The following is a 22,675-nucleotide window of genomic DNA, read 5'->3' on the forward strand; positions in this document are numbered from 1 at the left end:
GCCATGTAATTCTGAGATGGTATAGTTAAAGGTGTTACTGGGTTCATCTGGAGATCTGTAGCGTTTAAAAGGGTTCTAATTATTGACATATATGGCTTAGTTGGCATGATATGTATTTGGTAATTTTTGCTTACTCTTCACTGAATGGAGTTTTGGTTGTACACATAAGTGCAATTCTCATAATACTAATTAGAATTTGTAGTTTAGGAGCAGGAAGTAATTTATGGTAAGCTCTGGTTTAGTTACTGAGAGTATTTTTAGAACAGCTTGTGTTAACTGTAGAGTGGTGGTGACTTTGTGGTGGTTCTGCATATCATTGCTTAGACACCATGGCTTATAGGTGACATCCTTTAAATTTTTGGGGGTGGCTATGTCACCTCCACATATCCAAAACTGGGCCATCTGAATTATATTTGTAAAATTTATAGCTAACTTGAATTGAAAAAATTGCTGGTTTAGTTACATGCATTTATTGTGCACTCAGTGGGTTTTGTATTTCAGATCAAATAAAGTACTAAAGGCTTATGCTTTTGTTAGACAGTATCCCAGATATTGCTTCATGTTGTGCAGTTGAGGTTAAGATCTTGCATGTTCTGTCTCTTTTGATCTTTCTGATGATTGCTTATTTTTGCACACTGTAGTCTCCTAGCCTGTGAGTGGAGACTATAGAGGAAATATAGCTAGAAAGGTACACAGGTAGTGTTGGAGAGTAAGAAAACAAAATTGGTGTGTATATGAAAAGTTCATTTAGAAGGAAGGGGAGGAGAAATATCTCTACACTTTGTGTCAGGCTTCATTTCTGCACTAGATAATGCTAATGTTTTTGTCTACGATGAACAAAATTCAATTTTTTTTTTTATTTTTCAAATTATATGATTATTCAAGCTGTGAGTTTGGACATGTTCTAAATTTTCCATAAAGGCAGAAGTGAACTAAGAGAGCCCTTATCTGCTTAGTTCCAAATAGAAATCGGCTATGATTTATAAGACTCCAGTCAGTCAAAATGTATGCTTCCCTTAGGAGAAAGTTTGTTCTTCTTTTTAATGTTTAGAGACGCAACTTTACAGGAATAACTGAAAGTAGTGCATCACGTAAATGAGCAGTGTCTGAAGACTGGAAGGAATTTAATCTTTGTTAATATTTGACTGTTTGAATGAGCATTCAGGTTCTGAGTGTTTGTGGTGCAAAGTGATAGGAACCTTCGCCTAACTGTGCTAATGTGACCTAAAAAGCCTGTCTTGAACTCGTGCTGTTGAACCTTACCTTGCTGATCAAAACAAAGTGGGGTAAACAGGATGATGATAATGATATTGCTGTTATCTGACCTACATTAGTACCATGGGCTACAGTCATTATAAAATCAGACTTTTAACGTATGTAATAAAAATATCTGTTTTGCAAGTGTGTGTGTGTGAGAGTAGGTAAAGTAAACAAATCCATTGTCACTTAACACACTGACTCAGGCAGCGGTCAAAAGGACAAATACTTGTATAAGAAGTATGGCTAGAAGGAAGCCCACCACTAATTGAGGAAATAAATAAGCTGAAATGTCAGGTCAAAATCTGATGTCACAAAGAATGCAAAAGAACCTGTTTAGCTTTGATCAACTTGCTTTTTTGGGTATTTTTTTGAGGAGGACTCCCTCCTGATTTATGGAAGGGTGATGACCAGCCAACTCACTGCTTCAGCAAACACACAGGTGCGATGCATAGAATAGCCACAGCTGTAATACAGGAGAGGGATTGGGCTCTGGGAGGACCCTCTCTGAGGCCTTCTCTGGACTTGTGCAAGCTGTACAGTTTCTGAGGTTACCTGCTAGGGCTCTTTGGGCCAGTAATGATACCTCAAAGGTTGCTTCACCAGTGACAGCTGGCCTGCTATACTACCCTTTCCCCTATGCTAAGCCATCATGTTTACCCAACGAATACAGTGATTTACAAATGTATTTGTAAGTGCCAGATTGGGCAGCCCACCCATCATCTTTGTTTAATACAAAGGTGTGTTAACAAACCTTTTAACTCTTGACAGCAAAATCAATTTAAGAGATTTGTACCCTGGCTGCTCATTGATTCTTGCTAGTCTGACCCTGGAGTAAACTAGGCAAAGAATTTTTTTAGATAATCTGACTATAGGCAAATAACTTCTTGGGTTTTATTCTGTTTTCTGTTTCTTTAAATGGAAGGATTAAGCTCTGCTCTTAGGCATCTTGTTCACAATGTGGTTCCATAAATAGTTGTATCAGTCTAGCCAGAAGCACTGGTTGGAGCATTGTAGTTCATGAGCAGGAATTAGCAGATCAAACTGGTTTGGGAGCTTGGAAAATGTTTACACGAGCATATATGTGTGCAGTTTGAGCCTGTCTTAAATCCGTGCCACTGCAAGATCATGAAAATAACGTTCTATACCAAACATTACTTTGTGAGATAGTTATTCTAGATTATTAAACCCATGGCTCCTTGCTTTGTGCAATTAGCACAGAATAGGGAAATTTTTGTGCTCTGCTCTTGCTTGGCAGAGATATTCAGTCTTGGAGCTCTGTAGCTTACTCAAGTTGATGAATAAAAATGAATTTGTACTTAAACTCTTCACAGTGCTTTGCAAGGTTGTAGAATATTATAAAATCTAAAATTATAGCAGGGTATATGAGCAGCATTAATGAATGTATGGGGCTGCTTTTACTGAAAAGTAGAGTCTTAACTTTGATTAAACAAAGCTTTAGTCCTGCAAATATTTGCTAGTTGCTACAAAAATTAGTTTTCCTTGCCCAAAAATATGTTCTCTTTTAATTTCTGTTCTTCCAATTTATGTAGGCAGTAAAAACAAATGCTACTCTATTTGGTTATATTTGCATGGTAAGAAGGAAGGCAATGTAGACCAAATAGACTGACAGAGTAACTGGTCCTTTAAGTAGGCATTTTTGATGCTGGAACCTAAGCTTCCTGCTCCCAAAATACATTTTTTAACCACCACCACCCTACCATATAATAAGTAGGCATCAGCAGCATTGCTGCTTGCTATGCATTCAAGACGTCAACAACTGTTAGCTATTTTGTAGTGGTCCAGATCCTGTTGGTGTGTTAAGAGTGATGAGGACATGCCTTCCAGATTGGACCTGCCTCCCACACTTCTGGATCCTGGCTAGCATCAAGGGGATTTAGCTGCTCGTGCTGTTTTGCAGGAGGTGTAGCAACAAAACTGAAGGCATGTCAGGAACTTTTTGGTTAAATAGGAGCGAATTCAGGCTCTGGATAGCATCAGAGCAGGAATTACAGATTACTATAAAGACTAAATTGGCCAGTTCTTCCTGGATCTGGGCTTGGCTTGCTGGATGATGTCTGGTTTCCAGAATGAAAGCATAATGCTGTAATGTACTAATACTGTTTTCTCCTCTGGTGATTTTAATCTTTCTTTCTTTTTAGAGACTGACTGAAAGCAGTAAATCGAAGATATGTCAATATTTCTGTTGGCAGGTTTGTTTATTGTCATCAGTTATATACTTAGAATCTCAGAGAAGGCTAAAAGCTAAAATCTCATCATCATTCATCAAGTAAAATATGTTTACTTTCAGGTACTTTTTTCGGGGAAGATACAGAATGTTAAAAAAATCAATGTCTTATTAAAAAGATTAAAATCAGTGGGATCTTTTATGAGAGATTCGTATGTCAAATGAGATTATTCTTACCTCATTTTAAAACCTTGTCGTTTACTGGGAATTTCTGTACAACTAATGGGCCACCCACAAGCAAAATTAAAAAGGCAGGTAGCACAAAATGCATTTGCTGAACCATTTAATAACTTTTTGAAAGGCCAAAACCAAAAGCTGTATCCTAATTAAAAAATGTGATGCTTACTTGAGGTTACAGTAAATTGCACATTCCACATGCTGTCACTGAGTACAGTGTGTGTCAACCCTCTTTTTCTTCTTGAGTTTAGGCTTCTGTACTTTCACTTTAAAGGCTGTTGAGATGTATATGGGACTTGACTGAAAAGGTTATGAGCACCTTTGGAAAACTGACAGCAATTCTGGAGTGACCTGGAGAAGTCAGCATCTGGTGCAGGCAGGGTTAATTGGGTCATGTATGTGTTGTGCTTAGCGTCTGTGGTTCAGCTGTAGTAGTCTCCATGCTATATTAGATGAAAAGAATGCAGAAAGATTGACATTAGTCAAGTGGAGATATTTTGCCTCAGAGCAAAGATGAGTGCTATCAATTTTACTGTTTGTTTTCTGGAGTATGTGGTACCTGTAGCGATTGGCAAAAATGCCAGTTGAATGTCCAGCTTAAATTCCAGTTATTATTTTGGTTTGTGGCTTTCTAGATGAGGCCCAGTTTGAGGATGAGGAGTGGGGTTTTTTGCGTTGTCAGTGCAAGTTCTCTTTCAAGTACAGGCTGTTAAGTCCTCAAACAGTTCCTGTTCTTGAAGTCAAAGCTTATGCCCTTTGGACTTCAGCAAGTAGTTCTGAGGCTTTATTCCTGTTTCTGCACATTAAACCTCCCATACCAGGGAGATGGTGACTGAGCATACCTATTGAGACAGACAGATAAAAATCCAGAGACGTAATGTATTTACTAAAAGTCTTCAAGTTTGGTGTTGACATTATCACCCTTACTGCCTCAGGAAGCTATGAGGTCAAGATCATTTGGCTGTATTTTATATATTATTTTCTTGCCAACCAGGGTTATAAGTAAGGACACTAAGTTGAAGACATCTGCTTGCTCATGTGCTAATCTCACAGGTGCAGTTGCACCCGGATGACTCTTGAGGAATATCAACTATCAGTAGTTTTACTGTTGGTATTTCTGCAGTCTCATTTCACTGACAGCATGCCACAAAAGCAGTCTGTTTCCCTCCTTCCCTGTGGCCATGGACTTGGCATGAAGATCTGGCATAACAGATAATTCCACAATATGGTTGTCAGCCATTTGGGTTGTGTTTGAATTGGCTGCATGTGAAATTTCAGTGCTTATCTGATAAGGGTCTGTGACCAGGCATTACTGTATTGCCATAAACAGGCCTGCTGTCCTTTCACCCTTCGATTGGAAGGATGTTGGATTTTGTGGTACTCATGTCTACAGACAGGAATATGCTTACACTGTTCATCAGCAAGGTAACTCTGTCATTGAACAGTCTCCTTTCAGTTGCCTGGTAGTTTCCCTATGACTTCATCAATATATTTTGTCCTTTGTTACATTCTGATGATGAATATTTTGGAGTAGAAGAGTGTGCTTTTTGTTTACCCTGCATTGCAGTTTTCTTTGAAACTGAGTGCTGGAGATGAACTTGTTTTTCATTATATCAGTACAACTGACAGAATTAAACATACTTTTTATGCACAAAATAGAAGTCTGTCTTATGCTCTGACACTGAGTCCCTCCAAAAAGATTTTATGAGCTCTGAAAGCTGCATATTGGTTAGCTGAAATTAAGTGGAGTAAACTTGACAAAAATGTGTTATGGGAGCAATTCTGAACTCATAAAAAATTGATCTAATATTTTTTTTAGTCTCATTTAATTGCTATCTGAGATGACCACTGTCATAAGTTATTTGACAAACTGCTCTTTCCCATCATAGCCTACTTTTATGCTGTCTAGCTGAAAGCCGTAAAATTAATTCTGGTCACTCACATGTGAAATTCAGTGTTTCAGAGCAGTTATCTTTCAAGCTGCATACTCTAAATCCTAGAAATGGCCTTTGTATAGATTCTTAATTTTGATCTGCACAGTTAAAAAAGTGGTTTTTCTGATGTGGTTTTGTGTGCACAAATGTTTTCTCCATTTTGCATATAATACAAAATATTTGCTCTGCTTTTCAGCGTATGCTCAGCTAATATAAACAGGAAACACTGCCTAGAAAAGAAAGTAAAGAAAGTAAAATCTGTAGAGAGGAACTTTATTTTAACCATACTGAAGTGGCCCAGTTCAATATGTGCTTGAGGATTTTTAAAGAGTAGAAATGGAAAATAAATTTAAAAGGGACGGGGGGTGACTTTGTTTTAAACACTAAACCATTTTAAAGGAATCTGGGCTTTAGGAGCTGATACAATTCTTTATCATCTTGTTTACTAATCATTTATTGGTAACACTGTTTCAGGCATGTAAAATATAAGGACATATTGCCCATTGTTGAGTTGTCATTGTTCTGCTGAAGTGAAGGGAACCAGCTGAGCATCTGCCAAACGTTTGCTTTCTACAAGCTCTAAAGTCTCTCCTTCCTTAGCATAACACTGAAAAAATGTATTTCTGTTGCCTCCTATTTAAGTGTATTGTCAGCATTTTGTTCACCATTCAAACCTGTACAGGTATTAGAGGATTAAATGTACATTTAGGTGACATTAATTATCCTTAATTATACTGTGATTCCCTTTATTTTCTTTTCTCCGATATCAGCCTATTTTCCCATATGGAAATGGAAGGTTATTTCTGCACTTCCAGCACTAATTTTCTTTCTCTCCTTATTTTCTTACAACCTTTGGTGTCTACCAGTTTCTACCATTTATTCTTCAATGGACTGGTCTGTTTGAGCACCACATAGATGGATCAGCTCTTTTTTAATTGTTTTCTGTGGGATTTCTCTAGGTCCCCCTTTTTCCTTCTCCTGGGAGGATGTCTGCATTCTGACCATTTATTACTTTATTGGTAGTGTCAGCAGGACAGAAGAAACTTTCTTTTCTGTAATGAATTTGCAGTCTAGACAGTGTAGAAACTGTCTAACGGATGTAGGCTACTGAAAGCATGACAGAAGTCTAGCCAGTAGCTGGCCATACTGTGACTTTTGTTGGCTTTCAAAAATGATTCTTTGGGATATACTTTGTCCTGTAGTTACTTATTCCTAAGTTTACACTCTTTAATATTATAATCTTCAACTTAGTGTACTGAAAACATGTTTAGTGAAAGAATGAGAAAGGTCCTGTGAGCATAGCCCTCTCTTTTATCCCCTTTCTTTTCTCCTAGATTTCAATCTCATATTCAGCCTGTCAGAAAAGAGGTGTTACAGATTTCGTGCTCTCTCGCCCTCCACATCTCCAAGGCATATAAATCCTTTCAGCTCTATCACCTCTGTGATGTTGCTGACATACAACACCCTTGATTAATCCACTGTGAAAATCCCTGCTTCTTCCTTCATTTCCTCCTGTTTGAACTGCTATAATTCACAGCTCTTTGGCATTTAACTGCGGTAATGCTCTGTAGGATTGGTACTTCTTGCAGTATGTTATGATAACCTGATATGTTTTGGACAGTGACTACTGTGTGCTGTAATTTCTAAAATCTGATGACTTAGTCTCTTAACTGTATTGGAAAACTTGAATTTGTTACACATTTTCACCTTCTAAAACAGCTTTGATGATTTTGAGGGTCTTTTCCACCTAAATGATTTTATGATTCAATGATAACAGTTAGTTGTTCCCCTGACCTCAAGTGTAGTGCCATTCAACATCAGCTCTGTCTGCTACTGTAAACATTTCATTCACTTTTAATTCCAGATTCTTCCCTCTTCAGATCAAAGGTTCCATAGTGAGTGATTAAAAAAGGACCCATTTAATGTGGGTGGAAATTGAATGGGTGTGAAGGACTTTTACAGGGAGAAAGATCATATTTTTATAACGCGAAAATTGATGCCACTTTGTTCTGCTTGTGTGAGACATGATTAAAGTAGTTGAAGTTGAACACAATTAGACCCTCAAATTTGTATTGCTTTGAACTATAGCATTTTATTCAAATTTGTTATTCATTATGCCCTTGCATGTACTGGTCAATGTCTGAGCACTGCATAATTTACAAAAAATAAAACAAGTTAATGGGTTAAACTTCTAACAATACCCCCGAATTTCACACCTGTAATTCATGCTCAATTGCAGACATAAATGTTAGCGTATGTAAGCGTGTGCAGGCACAGGGAGGCAGAACCTTTCAGTATTGTCACCCACGTTATATTTCAGGCACGAGAAATAAATTGCAATACTTTTCTCATAAGGGCCAAGTGGCAGAGTACCCAGAAAACATTAGACTTATGGTTTATTATTTTTTATGTTAGAAATAACAAAGTACAAGGCTGGTGAAATGCGTGTGTTGTAGACTTGATTTATATACAGCTGTAAAGAATTTGTAGGGCCAAATCTTTGTTCCACTGAAGTTGAGTGTGAGTTCTGCTTTAGACTTACCCAGAACAAGTGGTTGGACTGGGGTCAGGAGTGGCTGCACATTGCATCCTGTGTTGAAGCCATGGGGTGCAAGCTGCAAGGGTGTGAAAGGACCCTTGAAGGGCTCTGTAAACTCAGGGCTCCCCTGGAGAAGCTTTTTATTTGCAGCAGCAGCAACTCTGCTGTAATGGCCCTCAGTGCTATGAGAAAACATTTTTTTTTCCTGGGGGAGGGATGCATTGGAGTGTGTAGTGCAGTTACAGTCACAATGATACCTCTTCTGAAATACAGCAAATCTTAAGCATCCCATGCAGAAGTGGAGAAGTCCACCGGGTGCTTAAAAATAAACAAATAGTAAACCACAACAAACAAAAAAATAATTGAAATAACATGTGCATCTTTTGGGCTAGCTGTCATTTTTAAATTCTGACTGAAGTAACTGGTCCAGAGTAAGATTTAGCTTTATAATTTGCCTTGGCACTTTTTACATGGTTTCCCTTTTCCCACTTCTATGATTTTCAGACTTCCCAAGGCATGTTTCATTCATTTGGTTTTAATTCAGTCCCACTTCAGTATCTTAGTGCCAAAACAATCCTCTGTGGGCAAAAAAGTGAGTGTGCGATGAAGGCACTGACTGCTCTTTAAGTCCGTGTTTGTACTAGTAGGAGAAGCAGACAAAGGGTGTTCTGAGGCACTAAGACCATATGACCAGGCATAGCTTGTGTCCGTGCAGCCAAATTAATTTACATCCCAGAACAGGATGACCTCATCCAAAATTATTGCTAGCAATAGTCCCTGGCCCTGTCTGCTTGGTCTTTTTTGAAACCATGCCTAAGAACATGCCAGATGCTTGTCTGTATGGGCAGCCATGTGCAGACCTCTACCTTTGCCCTGTCTGTGGCAGATGGCTGTGAGTCTCACCAGACCAGGTGCAGGCAATGGCTGTCACAGGTCTCCTCTGTGTACTCCCAGCGGTTCTAAGTCTTGGGTTTTGTGACAGTAAGGTTTCCAAAGCTCTCTTAAGGCACTGTACTTCAGTACTTTGTGCAAGTAGGCTGATGGGAAAAACACAGGATTTATCATCAAAAATAAGTAGAAAATGAAACCAACCAAGAAGGAGAAATCCTTTAAGCATTTCCAAATTACAGAACTAAAAATACCATCTCTCTTAATGTCTGCATGTTTTTATAAATTATTTTCTTCCAAGTTGTTTGCAAATATAAGTGAAAGCTTTCATCATAGAACATGCCAGAGAAGAACCAAACTCAGCACAAAATGTTTTGTTATCAGAGAACTTAGAGCAATAAAAGTGAGGGCACAATATACAAAACTGTTCTATTTATCAAGTACGTACTTAACCAATCCACCCCTCAGCCAGAGAGCAAGAGTTTCACACTCAAACATCCTACTGACTTGACTTGTGGTGGCTGGTGAAGCAGCACTCTTGTGTTGCAGTGCTAATGCAGCTGGGCAGTATTTTATTCCTTGGCCCTGCTGGGGGTCTAGGGGCAGCAGGAGGTCTTTGCCACAACTCTGCCTGGTCAGGGCTGTGTTACCTTTGGTTTTAAAACTTCAAGGGTGGAGACCCAAGCCCCTCTGGACAGGGAGCCTTTCCTAGTGCTGAATCATCTTCATAGTAAATAGTGCCTTAGGTCTAGCTGATACCTCTGCAGCTTAAGCTTATGATCATGTTTTCCTCATCTTCTGCCCTGCAGACAGACAGTCTCTGGGAACAGAGCCTAGGGTTGTCTTTTTGATAATCTGCTCTAGGGCATAGGAGAGCACTTATCAAATTCCCCACCCCAAGCCTTCTCCAGCCTGAATAAGCCCACATCTCAGCCTCACCTCATGCAGGGCACATGTATATGGTATTGGCAAAACATGTTGCTGTAGTAAACATTTATTAAACTATCTAAGAGGTATGTTGATTTCTGTTTCACTCCATGTGTGTAAAAAGAGAAATATTTGTGTTACAAAGAAAATCTTTTGGTTAAGTTCTGTATTAAAATTTATAATCATCTGACGGTTTTAAACTGTTGGGGTTTTGTACTTTCTAGACTAGTCAGTGCCTTAATCATTCATTCACTTAAAAACCATAACCTCCTACTGTGTGTGTAACGCCGTATGAGTCCTTCAAAACTCAGCTGAAGGAAGGCGATGCAGCATCTTGAAAGCAACTGAGTTTTTATGTCTTGTTTGGGATTTACAGCAGAATTCATGCTGCTTTATAGATGTACTTAATATAGCTGAAAAGAAAAGGTCTTAGGCTCATTTGTCAGTCAGCAGATACAGCTACATGCAAGTCTATGCTTGCAGGGTAATTAAGTCTCTCACAGGGATTTGCTGTAGTCTGTGCATCTCTTGCTTTGTTCTGTGCATACATGTAATGGTCACATTTAGCTGTGTTGGTAGAACTTGGGTTCCTTGGAGAGATAACTAAAGATTAAAAAACCCCCTCCGGTCCTTAACTTGTATGAATCACTGTGCCACCAAGCCCTCTTTCAAATGAAAACTGTTAAGCTCTGGGGAGTCTTTTAGAAAGAATAAGAAAGGTAAGCATGTTCTGCAGCACTTTTCTGACCTAAGTGTGACATGGTTTTTGTAAGATGTACCTCCCTGAGTAAAACCAATGTGAAGGAAAAGTAGCTTAAGGTATGGCCTCCTGGTATAGTTTAACGTGTGGGGCTTTTCCAGTCATGGGAAGTTCACTTGACAGATAATTATTGACAGATAAACAAATCATGTTACAGACAGGTCTAATCAATCTTGTGTGCTTGTTGCAATAAATATGCTGTCAGTAGCTGAGACATTATTTTGCACACTGCAGACAGACAGCTGAGGTAGCAGTGTGTTTGTATTTCTTTTGTGTATGCACAGGTAACTTCAAAACAAAGTATCTGTGATTTTTTGAATGAATGAGTAATGGTTTCACTGTGTTCGTTTTTTATCTCTCTTGTTAACCTGCAGGTCAAGGCAACAGATGCAGATGCTGACCAGTTTGGTGAAATTGAGTATTTCCTTTATGATGGGTTTCATTATTATGAGAAATCCAAAGCCTTCCAGATTGACCCACGTACTGGTCAGATCTGTGTTTCTCAAGACATTGACAGAGAAGGAGATCCAACCACTTACGATCTCTTAGTAAAAGCCACAGATGGGGTAAGTTTAACCTTTCCACACTGCCAGACTTGTGAATGCATTTGCAAATTTGGATGGACCGTATACTTTTAAATGAGAGTGTAATGAGCATGTGAATATTGCATGAATTTGAATAAAATTTCTTATCATTGCAGAGGGCAGAAAGTGATACTTAGTGAACCATAAATTTTTATCAACCCAAATTGAGAAAATTTGCCATGAAATCCACATTTGCTCCTAAACAAGTTGTTGAAAACAATTTATAGGATGTGTGGATTTTTCTCCTCTTCTCAGGACTGGTGGGCTCCAGGTAATCTCTGCCCTCTGCTTTCAAGATGACTGCAGCAGGAATAAACCAATGTCTTGTCCTAGAGCTGCGTGGCTGCCAGTGATTTTCCTGGATAAATTCCTTGTCCTTTCTAGCTAGCTGGTGCCATTGCTGCTGCTGTGGCTGAGTGCAGCCTACCTGCAGTGGTGTGTCTGAATTTTCCCACTTCACAAGATCTGGTGCTTGGACATAGGTATTCATGGTACAGATCTATCTGTAATCTTTACAGTAGAAATAAATCTATGTGACCATTTTGGAATTTCTTTAATTTGTGATTTTTTGTCTTCAAAATTCCTTTCTAGGCAAAATTTTGTAGCATACATCTGAGTACAGATACCCAAGCCTTGAAGAGTAAAACAGTATTGCAGTGTATGTCAGCAGAAAATGACGTATTCTGCAGTATTGATCCCTTCATTTTTTTCTCTCATTCACGTGTTTTGAAACTCTATTAACATAAAGAACACGTACATGTATCTGGAATATCTAGGTTAGTCTTATTAGTAAAGGCTGTGTGAGCTGGACAACAGCAGTCAAATTCTGACAAATTTCTAAGATATCTGGTCTGGGACAGATAATTATTCTGAAGATGTGAAAGAAAATAGGTTCACATGAAGAAAGCTTGATGCAGGTTTTGGTTAAATTATTGCCCTAGAGAAAAATCTTATGTCAAAAATTAAAGGAAAACAGCCAATGCATATTAAATCCTATATGCAATAAATACTATAGGCTATTTATTTTATAAACTGATCTGTCATTTATCTTCATTTAGAGACCTTGTGTTTTCAGAAGCTCAATAATAGGAAGAGGGGTTCAATTTTCAATTGCCTTGTCTGTGACCGACAGGACTTGATCTTTTATTGGAAGTCAGCACTTTATAGATCCCATTGATTTCTTTCTAAAAATTTGCTTATCTGACATGTAAATACCAAAGCACCTAAATACAGTATTAGTTTTTCAAAATTTTCAGTATATCTGAATTTTTGTAGAGCCACTTTCCACCTTTAGTAGATATTTTAGTAAGATATTTTACCTCCTGGTGTTCCACTGCTGATTTTGACAGATTAAAGAAGTTAGGTGAGGGGTTCAAAGTAGATTCTATGATCAGGGGAGAAATGTGTATGGAAAAGACAGAGGAAGAGTTGAAGGGTCACTGTTGACAAAGCAGGGGGGAGAGACGGAAAGGAAACAAAATAACAAAGTTAATTAGAAATGAGGGGGAAAATGAAGTATTTTCCAGGTGATGCTCAGTTTCTCTTACAGAAAAACTATCAGTTTCCTCCACCTGTTCATGCCTACTCTATTACATGGTTTTGGAACTTGTCAGTCATGTTTTTTATGCATTGTGTAGAAAGTGTAATGGGAGAACTAAAATAGCACACAAGAGCCCATGGAGAGGCAAGATTCTGTTAAACTGGTGTTAAATAAACATCCCATTGAGAACTTGTGGGAGAACCCTCACAGATTAAGTGGGACACTTTTCTCTGGAAAAAGGTACATTGCTTGGGGAACCTCCACAAGCAGTTGAGAGAGGTTTAGATCAGATATACTGTGAAATAAACACCTGTGAAAGGAAAATACGGAAAACCAGGGATTGCAGTAAAAGTATTTGCATGTTTTGAAAGCACTATAGAGGACAAAATCAGTACTTGTTTTCTTCTTCAATATGTGAAAATTAGGTCTTGTGTGTTCTAATTCCTCTGTTTGGGTCTTTTGTTTGCCTTCACAACATGATTGAAATGGACACTCCACAGTATGTTCTTCCTTGTTTGCTTGGGGGTCTCCAAACTATGACATACATAAATTCATGCTTCCTTTTGTGCTTGTTTTATGTATTTCTGTCTTAGCGAGGCTTAATGTGAATTCATTTTCATACGGTAAACTTTTTTTTAACAGCACACATTTTTGCTGCTGGATGGCAGCAAGTTTTATTGCTATGTATCGTGTATAACTCAATCATCTTGTTTATTCATTTGCATTTTTTATGATGCCCATCACCTTTCTTTTTCTTTCAACCAAATAAACAGTAGGCTGCAGCTGTTAATGTGTCATAACCTAGAGAAATTTAATTGGAATAATGCTAATATATATTCTGTCTTGCAGCATCTATACTATACTACCTGCTTACAGACAGCACTTGTCTGGCCTTCAAAGCCAAAATGTGAGCTGCACAATCTTGATGCTGGTGAACAGTGAGGGGTGTTCAGGAGAGTCCCACCTTGCCTCTGGGAGTTGGTGCATCAAAGGGAGTTTCTTCAAAGGCTGGGCAAAATTAGATGACCTAAGCCTATGAGAGCTTCTACCAGTTACGGACCAATGTCAGCAACAAACACCTCTGTACATAACGCAGTATGTGTGCCAGTGTACTGTTTTCATCAGTGGAGCAAGAAGTTCCAAAAACTGCAGAGCACAGTCAGGGTGTTTTTCCCATCTTAACATTGTACTTGACTCATGTGAGAGAATACACTGCTGCTTCAGGAAAGAATGTTCTGGCTCCATAATTTGGTCTGTCTTCTGAGAAATTTGATTTCCCCATATACTTAGAATTAATCGATTTCTGAAGACTTTGCAGTCTTTACATAGCTCATAGGTCCCTCAGGGATTGGTGTTGGAACTGGTCTTGTTCAACATCTTTGTCAGTGACATGGGAAGTGGGATTGAGTGCGCCCTCAGCAAGTTTGTTGATGACACCAAGCTGTGTGGTTCGGTTGATACACTGGAGGGAAGGAATGCCATTCAGAGGGACCTGGACATGCTTGTGAGGTGGGCTGATGCCAACCTGATGAAGTTTAACCATGACAAGTGCAAGGTCCTACAGCTGGGTCGGAGCAATCCCAGGCACAGCTACAGGTTGGGCAGAGAAGAGATTCAGAGCAGCCCTGCAGAGAAGGACTTGGGGGTGTTGGTCAATGAGAAAAGGAACATGAGCTGGCTTCAGTGTGTGCTTGCAGTCCAGAAAGCCAACCATATTCTGGGCTGCATCAAAAGAATCGTGACCAGCAGGTCGAAGGAGGTGATCCTGCCCCTCTACTCTGCTCTTGTGACACCTCACTTGGAGTATTGTGTGCAGTTCTGGTGTCCTCATCATCAAAAGGACATGGAATTGTTGGAAAAAGTCCAGAGGAGGGCCACGGGGATGATCAGGGGACTGGAGCACCTCCGGTATGAAGACAGGCTGAGAGAGTTGGGGCTGTTCAGCCTGGAGAAGGCTGCATGGAGACCTCATAGCAGCCTTCCAGTATCTAAAGGGGGCCTACAGGGATGCTGGGAAGGGACTATTCATTAGGGACTGTAGTGACAGGACAAGGGGTAATGGGTTAAAACTTAAAGAGGGGAAGTTTAGATTGGATATAAGGAAGAAATTCTTTACTGTGAGGGTGGTGAGGTACTGGAATGGGTTGCCCAGGGAAACTGTGAATGTTCCATCCCTCAGTGTTCAAGGCCAGGTTGGATGAAGCCTTGGGTGATATGGTTTAGTGTGAGGTGTCCCTGCCCATGGCAGGGGGGTTGGAACTAGATAATCTTAAGGTCCTTTCCAACCCTAAATATTCTATGATTCTATAAGATAAATACGATTTTTCTGGTGAATGGTAGGTGGGGTTGGTTTGGTTTGGTTTTTTGATGTCTGTGTAGCATAATGAAACTTGGAAAATGCGGTTTAACACAAACTCTCATGAGCTCTTGCAGATTGGTTTCATGCTGTTCCAACCATCTTTTTAGATATATTTTAGTTTTGACCTAATTTCTTCCTTTCCCCTATTCTCTGAAAAATTCTGTGGAGCCACAGAGCATCCTCTGACAGTTAACAAAGCACTCCCCCATTCCCACACCTTAGCTTCTGTGTAGGAATTTCCTTCCTGTGGAAACCATGGTATTAGGTAAGGGACTTACAGTGAAGTGGGGTTGATGTTTTGGCCATGAGCCTGCTATGTCTGCACATCTCCATATCAGCACAGGGTTCAGGATTTTATGGCTGTTTCAGTAGTTCTGGGACTGAAGGTAGCCCTGGTCCTCAGGCATGTGTGCTGGCTGCTGGATGCCTCCACAGCAGTGTGAGCTCTGGAAGCATGCTTTATTTTCTTCACAAGAAAACCCAAACATGCCAGGAGGATCTGGGTCAGATGTCCTAGTTTGCAGCTGAAGCACAGACATGTGATGCACAGGATCATCTTAATTTTCCACCTACTTGAGCCTTCATGGGCATGTCACTGCCACCCAGCAGATATAATATTACAATATGGAATAAAAAACCCAAAACAGGACAAAGCAAAAATCCCCAAGGAAATGTAGAAGAGAATGCTGATAGTATTTTTAACCCCAGAGTAAGTCTGAACCTGTGGAGATAAGAATGAAACCCTCAAAAATAGTTTTGGGGAGGATTGTCATGATTATAGAGCAAATCTGAAGGAGTAGTATCCATCTGAATCATTGGATAGTTTCCTGAAGGTCAGGTTTGAAAATAATTGGTGTGAACAATCAGATTGAAGAAATATGCAGCCTAGTTATTTTTCTCATATCATAACCTCTGTGACTGCAAAATTAAGTTTGGGTGAGCTCAGCATAACTTGTTCTGTGTTACACCAACATCCAATCTGTGTCAGTGGTTTCTGTAAGTGGCTAATTGGCATGAGTACAGCATGCTCAGCGTGACTTTGAAGAGCACAGGATTCTTCCATCTGTATCTTAATGTCCTGCGTACAAAACATGCAGGCTATCCATACATGTGCAGTTCTGTGCTCCACTACATCAGCTGTGCCACAATGGAACTGATTTCTTCTAAAAATGTTGGTAGTTATGGTTGTGAAATAACCTTGGAAATATCAGACCGTTGAAACTGATGGAGGGATTCCACAGGGAGTATGAGGTAGTGCCTCTGAGAAGTAAATTGCTGTTTCAGTGCTTTGCCATGGCAAATTATGGTTTTGCTGTAGCATAGTTTGGTAAGCCAACTTGCAGTTGCTCCTCATTTCTCTGGTTTCACTGCAGAGCAAAGGTAAGTATCATCCTGTGGCTGCCCAGGTGATGATTTAGTGCGCTCTTGGTGGGCATCTCTAGGAGGAGCTTCAACTGTGTGGAGAGCAGCTCAGCAGCTGGGCTGGGATTGGAAAGAAGTGCAGTGCTGAAGCTGTGACCAAGGCTTCACTGTTTTCCCAGCTCTTTGTGTAGGGAAAAGAAACAAGAGTTTCTTTTGAAACAAGGTTGAGCCATGTTGAGCCAAGGTTGAGCTAGGCCCCCTAGAAAGCGTGGTGAGATCTCTTTCCCTGTAAAATCACAAATGTGCTGGAAATAATTTTATGGTATCAGTTATGAATTTTACATTAACAAACTGGTTTCAGCTATGTGCTTTAGTCGAGTTTGGTATTTGTTTTGTCTCTGTGTACACAAAATGTGGGTACATAGACAAGCACATGTGCATATATAGAGGAATATATATACACACACTTACGTATAAGCAAATAAACATGTATGTATAGACACACACAATGCATGAGCAGTACTGCTTGAACCTGACAGGGTGGTAAATTGAGGCTAGCTCTTGCAGGCAGGAGCCTGACAGATCAGCTTTTGACTGTTCTGCACTCTCTGTGTTTCTAACAGTTCCTGAGCAGTTGAAAAAGCGTCATATTTGCTGTCATGATGCTCATGCTTTTAAATCAGAAAGACTCAAAGACAGAAGTTATTCCCACTTTACTGGAGCACCACGATCACCTGATGGGCATGTATTTCTGGGGCAGAAAGCCCTGACTTTTATCTGTGAAAGAATAAGTGATGTGTAGGTAAAAACAAGAGAGGTTAGACTAGTAAGGGTTTAACGTGTGCTGTTCATTAGTATTAACAAAAATAACTTTGTGTTCAGGCCTCGCCAATATAAGAATTTGAATTTAGTGTAGTCTGTCAGCCCACTGGAGTTGTTCTGAGCATTTAGCTTGCCTAAATGTTGTATTTTGGGGTATTATAAATACCAGAAGTTGTTTTTAACAGACATTTTCATTGCTCAGTATTGCAGCATGTTCTGTTCCTAATGATGGGCTGAAGCCAGATGTGCAACATCTTATTGTGTACGCTTTTAAAATTGACCTTGTTTTTTTGGTTTTATCTCTTCTGATTTATCCAACAGGGCGGGCTGAGTGCCCAGGCTTTTGTTCGCATTGAGATAGAAGATATTAATGATAATCATCCTGTTTTTGAACAAGCTGTCTATGTGACGAGCATCAGCAGTCACACACAGCCAGGAGCAGAGATCATCAATGTTGTTGCTACAGACAGAGATTCGGGAATATATGGTGCTGTCATGTATGAACTGGTCCCAGGAGAATTTTCTTCTTTTTTCACAGTAGATACATCCACAGGTATTGTATGAGTCTATGATTCAGAAAGGCTATAAATATACAGCATGTATCTTTTCCTTTATGATGCTTTTTTTTATTTGGACTCACTTTGTACAGCTGAAACTTATATTCTAATGGAAAATAATTCTAGAGAAAGTTGGAGGATTTAGGTTTAACATAAAACCTTCGCATTCACTGAAACAAACAGGAGAATGGGAAACTTAGTACATGCCACTATAACACAGAACAAGCAGTATGCCACTTGTGCTCTATTTTCAGCCATAAATGTATTCATAATTGTAAGAAATAATAGAAACTTTTTCTTTTTTTTTTTTGCAATAGCATTTGAATTCCTGAAATGTTTAGGTCTTACTCTTGAGGAGCAATAAAAGATCCTTCAAGATTCTTTTCCTTTCATCCCTCTGTTTCTTTCCTCACACTCTGCTGGAATAAGTCCCCTTTCTGCTCAGTCATAATATCCAGCTTCCTCCTTGCTTGACTCAGTGATTAGCTTTGTAAATATCTTTTTCTGTGTTTTGCTTCATGATGCGGCTCTTTGTTCTTCTGGCTTCTGGAGAGGTTCAATGAAGGAGTAATGAAGAAAGCAAGAAAACAACTATGTCAAAAGCAAACCTGGTTGAATGTTTTTGAAGACAGGTGAATCTCACAGATTGAATTATTTTTTCCCATGGCCACAAAGCAGCCCCTGTAGTCTGCTTTCTAACCTTAAGATAGTTATCAAGATCAGCTAGAAAGAGCATGAGCAATGTATTTACAAATATCCACCATGTCTTTCAGAGAGGGTATCTGAACTGCAGCTACCATTTTACTTGAGGGCCAGCCTTTCCATATGAACGTATCCTGATCAGTGGTTTTGCTTTGTGATGGCCGTGGTACAGGGGATTATTTTATATGTTTTAAGAATTTTTAGGGCTGTTGTACATGTGTATGTATTAGCTGTTTGGCATACAAAATGTTGGAATGCTCTATTCTTTCAAAATGGTGTCTATTTTCACTTTCTTACATGGTCCTCAAAATATTCTGATGAACAGAAGAAACTAATCTTCTTAGGAAGTCAGTCTGCTTGTCTTGGCTATTTCAGAAGTTACTTAATGGTGGACTTTTAACTGCTTGTCAAACCAGATTCTCGGGGGCATAACTGATACCAAAAGTATATAGGTCAATCAATAATTAGGGAGCTGGATCTCCACAGGCATTTAACTGGTCATTCTAAAACTGCCCCAACAGACTTGTCAGAGAGAGCCCCTGTGGATCATGCTGGCAGTGCTGGCTTTGCAGCAGTCCTCTCTTTTGAAAGGCTTCTTCCTCAGATTGTGACCTTATGGCCTTTTTTTCCAGTTTTGGCACTTTGTGTAGGAAAAAATGTCATGCTTAATCATGAAGACCATATACGTTTATAAGTTACTATTATCTGTGGATCAGTCATGGTATTTTATCAAAGGCAGGCCAAATTCAGGATGAAGTTGCTTGAGGTCATTATTGCTGACATTTCATGATGAGAAGAACATTTAGGTCAGACACTATTCCCGACATCATAGTGCTTTGAATCTGATTGCACTTAATCAGATCTCCAGGGTAATTCATGAGGTCAGACTGTGTCTATTTTTTTAACTTATTAATATTAATGGTGTGGAGGGTTTTTTTTTCTGAAGAGTACACTGTTTCCTTTTGTATTCTTCCACATCTACCTACAGTAGTGCCTATGCTCAGTCACTGGTGAGCAGAATGATTTTTAAATTCTTAGAAAAAATTCATGTTATAAACATTAAAATTGCCTAATTGTCACACAGAAGTTCTGCCATCTTTGTGGGTTAAACAGCTGCAAAAACAGTTCAGTATTCATAGTGAGGTGAAACAAGTGTCTTGCTGTTACGGAACAGAGATTTTGAGCTCTTCCTCCTTACTTCGTGCTAGGACAGTGACATTTCCCAGGTTTTGTTGTGCTAAAGCTGTCTTCATATGCTCTGATATATAGCTTAATTTAAAGGTGTCTCCAGTCTGAAGGTTATGTGAGGAACTTTATCTAATTATGTGGGCTGCATTTTGCGAACACAATGGACAAGAATGACAAGCAACAGGAATTCTTCAGGACATGGATCCCCAAACCCATAAGCCAAATAAGACCGTATTACAGCTTTTGTCTTTGGTTTCCTGATCTTGTGGATGTGCTGTTTGTTACTGATGTGTTCTACAGGGGGGGTTTATTTACATGATGACATATTGTGGTTTATCTGTTTTTTCATTTTTACAGGACCTAAAAGGACATGATGGTGTTGGAGTCTTCCATGAACTTGCCTTACTGCTAAGTTTTATTTTTTAAACAATTAATTTTTCTCACTGATAGAGCATTTAGAAATGAGCAATGAAATCCAGTGCATTAGTCTTTTTTGACTTATGTTCCCTATAGCACTTAACATTATACATAGAAATGGACAGAGACATTTTCAGTATTATGAGATATAAATCAATCAGTAGCTGTTTGTCACATTACACTATGATACATTAAAATCATATGCAAGATGATGCCGTCCTCTATGGCGTATGTAATTTCTATTTTATGGCATCCAGGTTGTGGATTTGAAAACTTGTGTCATTGTAGTTTTCTTTGTGGGTGGTTTTGGAGTTCTGCACTTAGAATTCCCTTTTTTTCCTCATTAACATTTTCATTTTTAAAAGAGAAATGGATAAAAAAGTAAAAAACTGAACACAAGTTGTTTACTTCTGTGGCTTGCTTCTGGCTGTTGTTTTGTTAAAGCAATTGTATGGATGTAGCAAGAAAGCTTTTAGCTTTGCATAGTGAACCAAGTTCACAGTACAGGATATATCAGCTGGTCAAGCACTGAATGTACAGAATATATCAGTGGCATATTATGAGATCAAGCCACATTCAAACTCCTTGAAGGGGCTGCATCATTTGTTTCAAGCCCTGTGATGTGGATGTCGTATATAGATAAATTCAATGCGAGTGGGAAGGAAGAGCCTTTCATAAAGCAAATAGATATTCCATTTAAAAGTTTTTTTAATTCTAAACAAGTCTTTCTTAGCAATATTTGCTTGCTATTTTAGCTGTCATATCATGCATTTATTATTTTTATATGGACTTGTACAAGTAAATAACATTTATTGTATTTTCCTTTGAGAAAAAAAATGAAATGAAGTATTTTTAATTTGATTAATGATAGACTGTCCACAAGAAAAAACACTTTAAGAACTGTGTAACTAGAAAAACGTATAGATAGGAAATTAAACCAGTTCCTCTGCTAGTTCGTGACTCTTGCTATCGTTTGTTTCTAGTTTGGTGTAAACAACATCTTGGCTTCGTTATGTTTCCTTTTGTAGATATCTGAGCCATGCATGATCTATGAACAGCGCTCATGAATTGATTAGAACAGAGCAAGTTGAAGAGCTCTTCTGGCTAAGAAACTGTTTAAGCTATGTTTGTTTATTTTCCTGTTGTTACCTAAAAAGCTATCTGAAAGACAGCTTTTTATAACTATTTATAGTTATGGCTCAGCAGGTAATTAAAACTGTAAGTCACCGGATACAATCACAAGTGTGGCAGAAAACCTATGCAATGCCTAACTTTCAGATTTTGTGGATTAACAGCTGAATTTACAAACTTTTACTGTGTTACAGGCATGAATATTTTCCTTCACCCAAAGGCATATAATTCATTTTTACATTGATCTTAATGAAGGTCTTCATGAGAGTGGGATAAAATGGATGGTTATCATCTTATTGTAGCCCTAGCTTAAGGAAGTTTTTTTACATGCCCAAAACTAATAATAGTATTTGAAAATTATTTTCGGCCAGTGTGACTTCATGTGTCAGTCTTCAGGTAATGGTCTGTTTCATATTCTTAGAGTAAGTCCTCTAACTAGCCACTGTGCGCAGAGAAATTTTCCCTGAAGGCTAATTAAAAGGCAGCAGCCATTGGTTTATGTTTGTCTGAAGGTATTGATGATTTAAACCTTGTATGAAAAGGATGTGGAGAAGGTAGCATTCACAGAGTGTGTGTTACGGCAGTACAAGCATTTAATTTAGCTTCTTTGTTTCTTTTGACTATGTAAGATATCCAGGCTTGTGTTTCTGTGAATCCTATCTAAATTAAATGCTATACCCTTCCTCCTTTGTATTTTAATGAGAATGTTCCTGTGAGTGTGGTGGGTTCACTGTGCTTTGTCACTCTTCTCCTCAGCTGGCCAGGGGAGAAAAATTATAATGAAAGGCTCATGGGTCGGATGAGGACAGAGAGAGATCATTCACCTTCACAGACAAACAAGACTCAACTTGGGGAAATGGATTTAGTTTTTTAACAATTAAATCAGAGTAGGATAATGAGAAATAAAACAAGATTTTAAAAACACCTTCTTCCACCCTTCCCTTCTTTCCAGGCTTAGCTTAGAACCATAGAAAGGTTATGGTTGGAAAGGACCTTAAGATCATCAGGTTCCAACCAGGGATACCTCATGCTAAAGCATGTCACTCAAGACTCTGTCCAACCTGGCCTTGAACACTGCCAGGGATGGAGCATTTCCCACTTCTTTGGGCAACCTGATCCAGTACCTCACCACTCTCACAGTAAAGAACTTCTTCCTTATATCTAATCTAAACTTCCCCTGGTTTAGTTTATATCTGTTACCCCTTGACTTATTGCTTGGCCTTGGCCAGCATCAGGTCTGTCTTGGAGCTGTCTGGCCTTGGCTGTACTGCATATGGGGGAAG

At 39.0% G+C, this 22,675-nt stretch overlaps 1 protein-coding gene across 1 annotated transcript in view; it reads left to right on the forward strand.

Moving 5' to 3' along the window:
* Positions 1 to 22,675, forward strand: part of DCHS2 (dachsous cadherin-related 2) — a 111,551-nt gene that overhangs the window by 34,059 nt on the left and 54,817 nt on the right. Inside the window, exons 2-3 of the mRNA XM_034064448.1 lie at positions 11,105 to 11,296; positions 17,719 to 17,950. Coding sequence (XP_033920339.1) covers positions 11,105 to 11,296; positions 17,719 to 17,950 — 424 coding nt within the window. The remainder of the gene's footprint in view (positions 1 to 11,104; positions 11,297 to 17,718; positions 17,951 to 22,675) is intronic.

The sequence above is a fragment of the Melopsittacus undulatus genome, chromosome 7, assembly GCF_012275295.1.
Source record: "Melopsittacus undulatus isolate bMelUnd1 chromosome 7, bMelUnd1.mat.Z, whole genome shotgun sequence".
Classification (NCBI taxonomy): domain Eukaryota; kingdom Metazoa; phylum Chordata; class Aves; order Psittaciformes; family Psittaculidae; genus Melopsittacus; species Melopsittacus undulatus.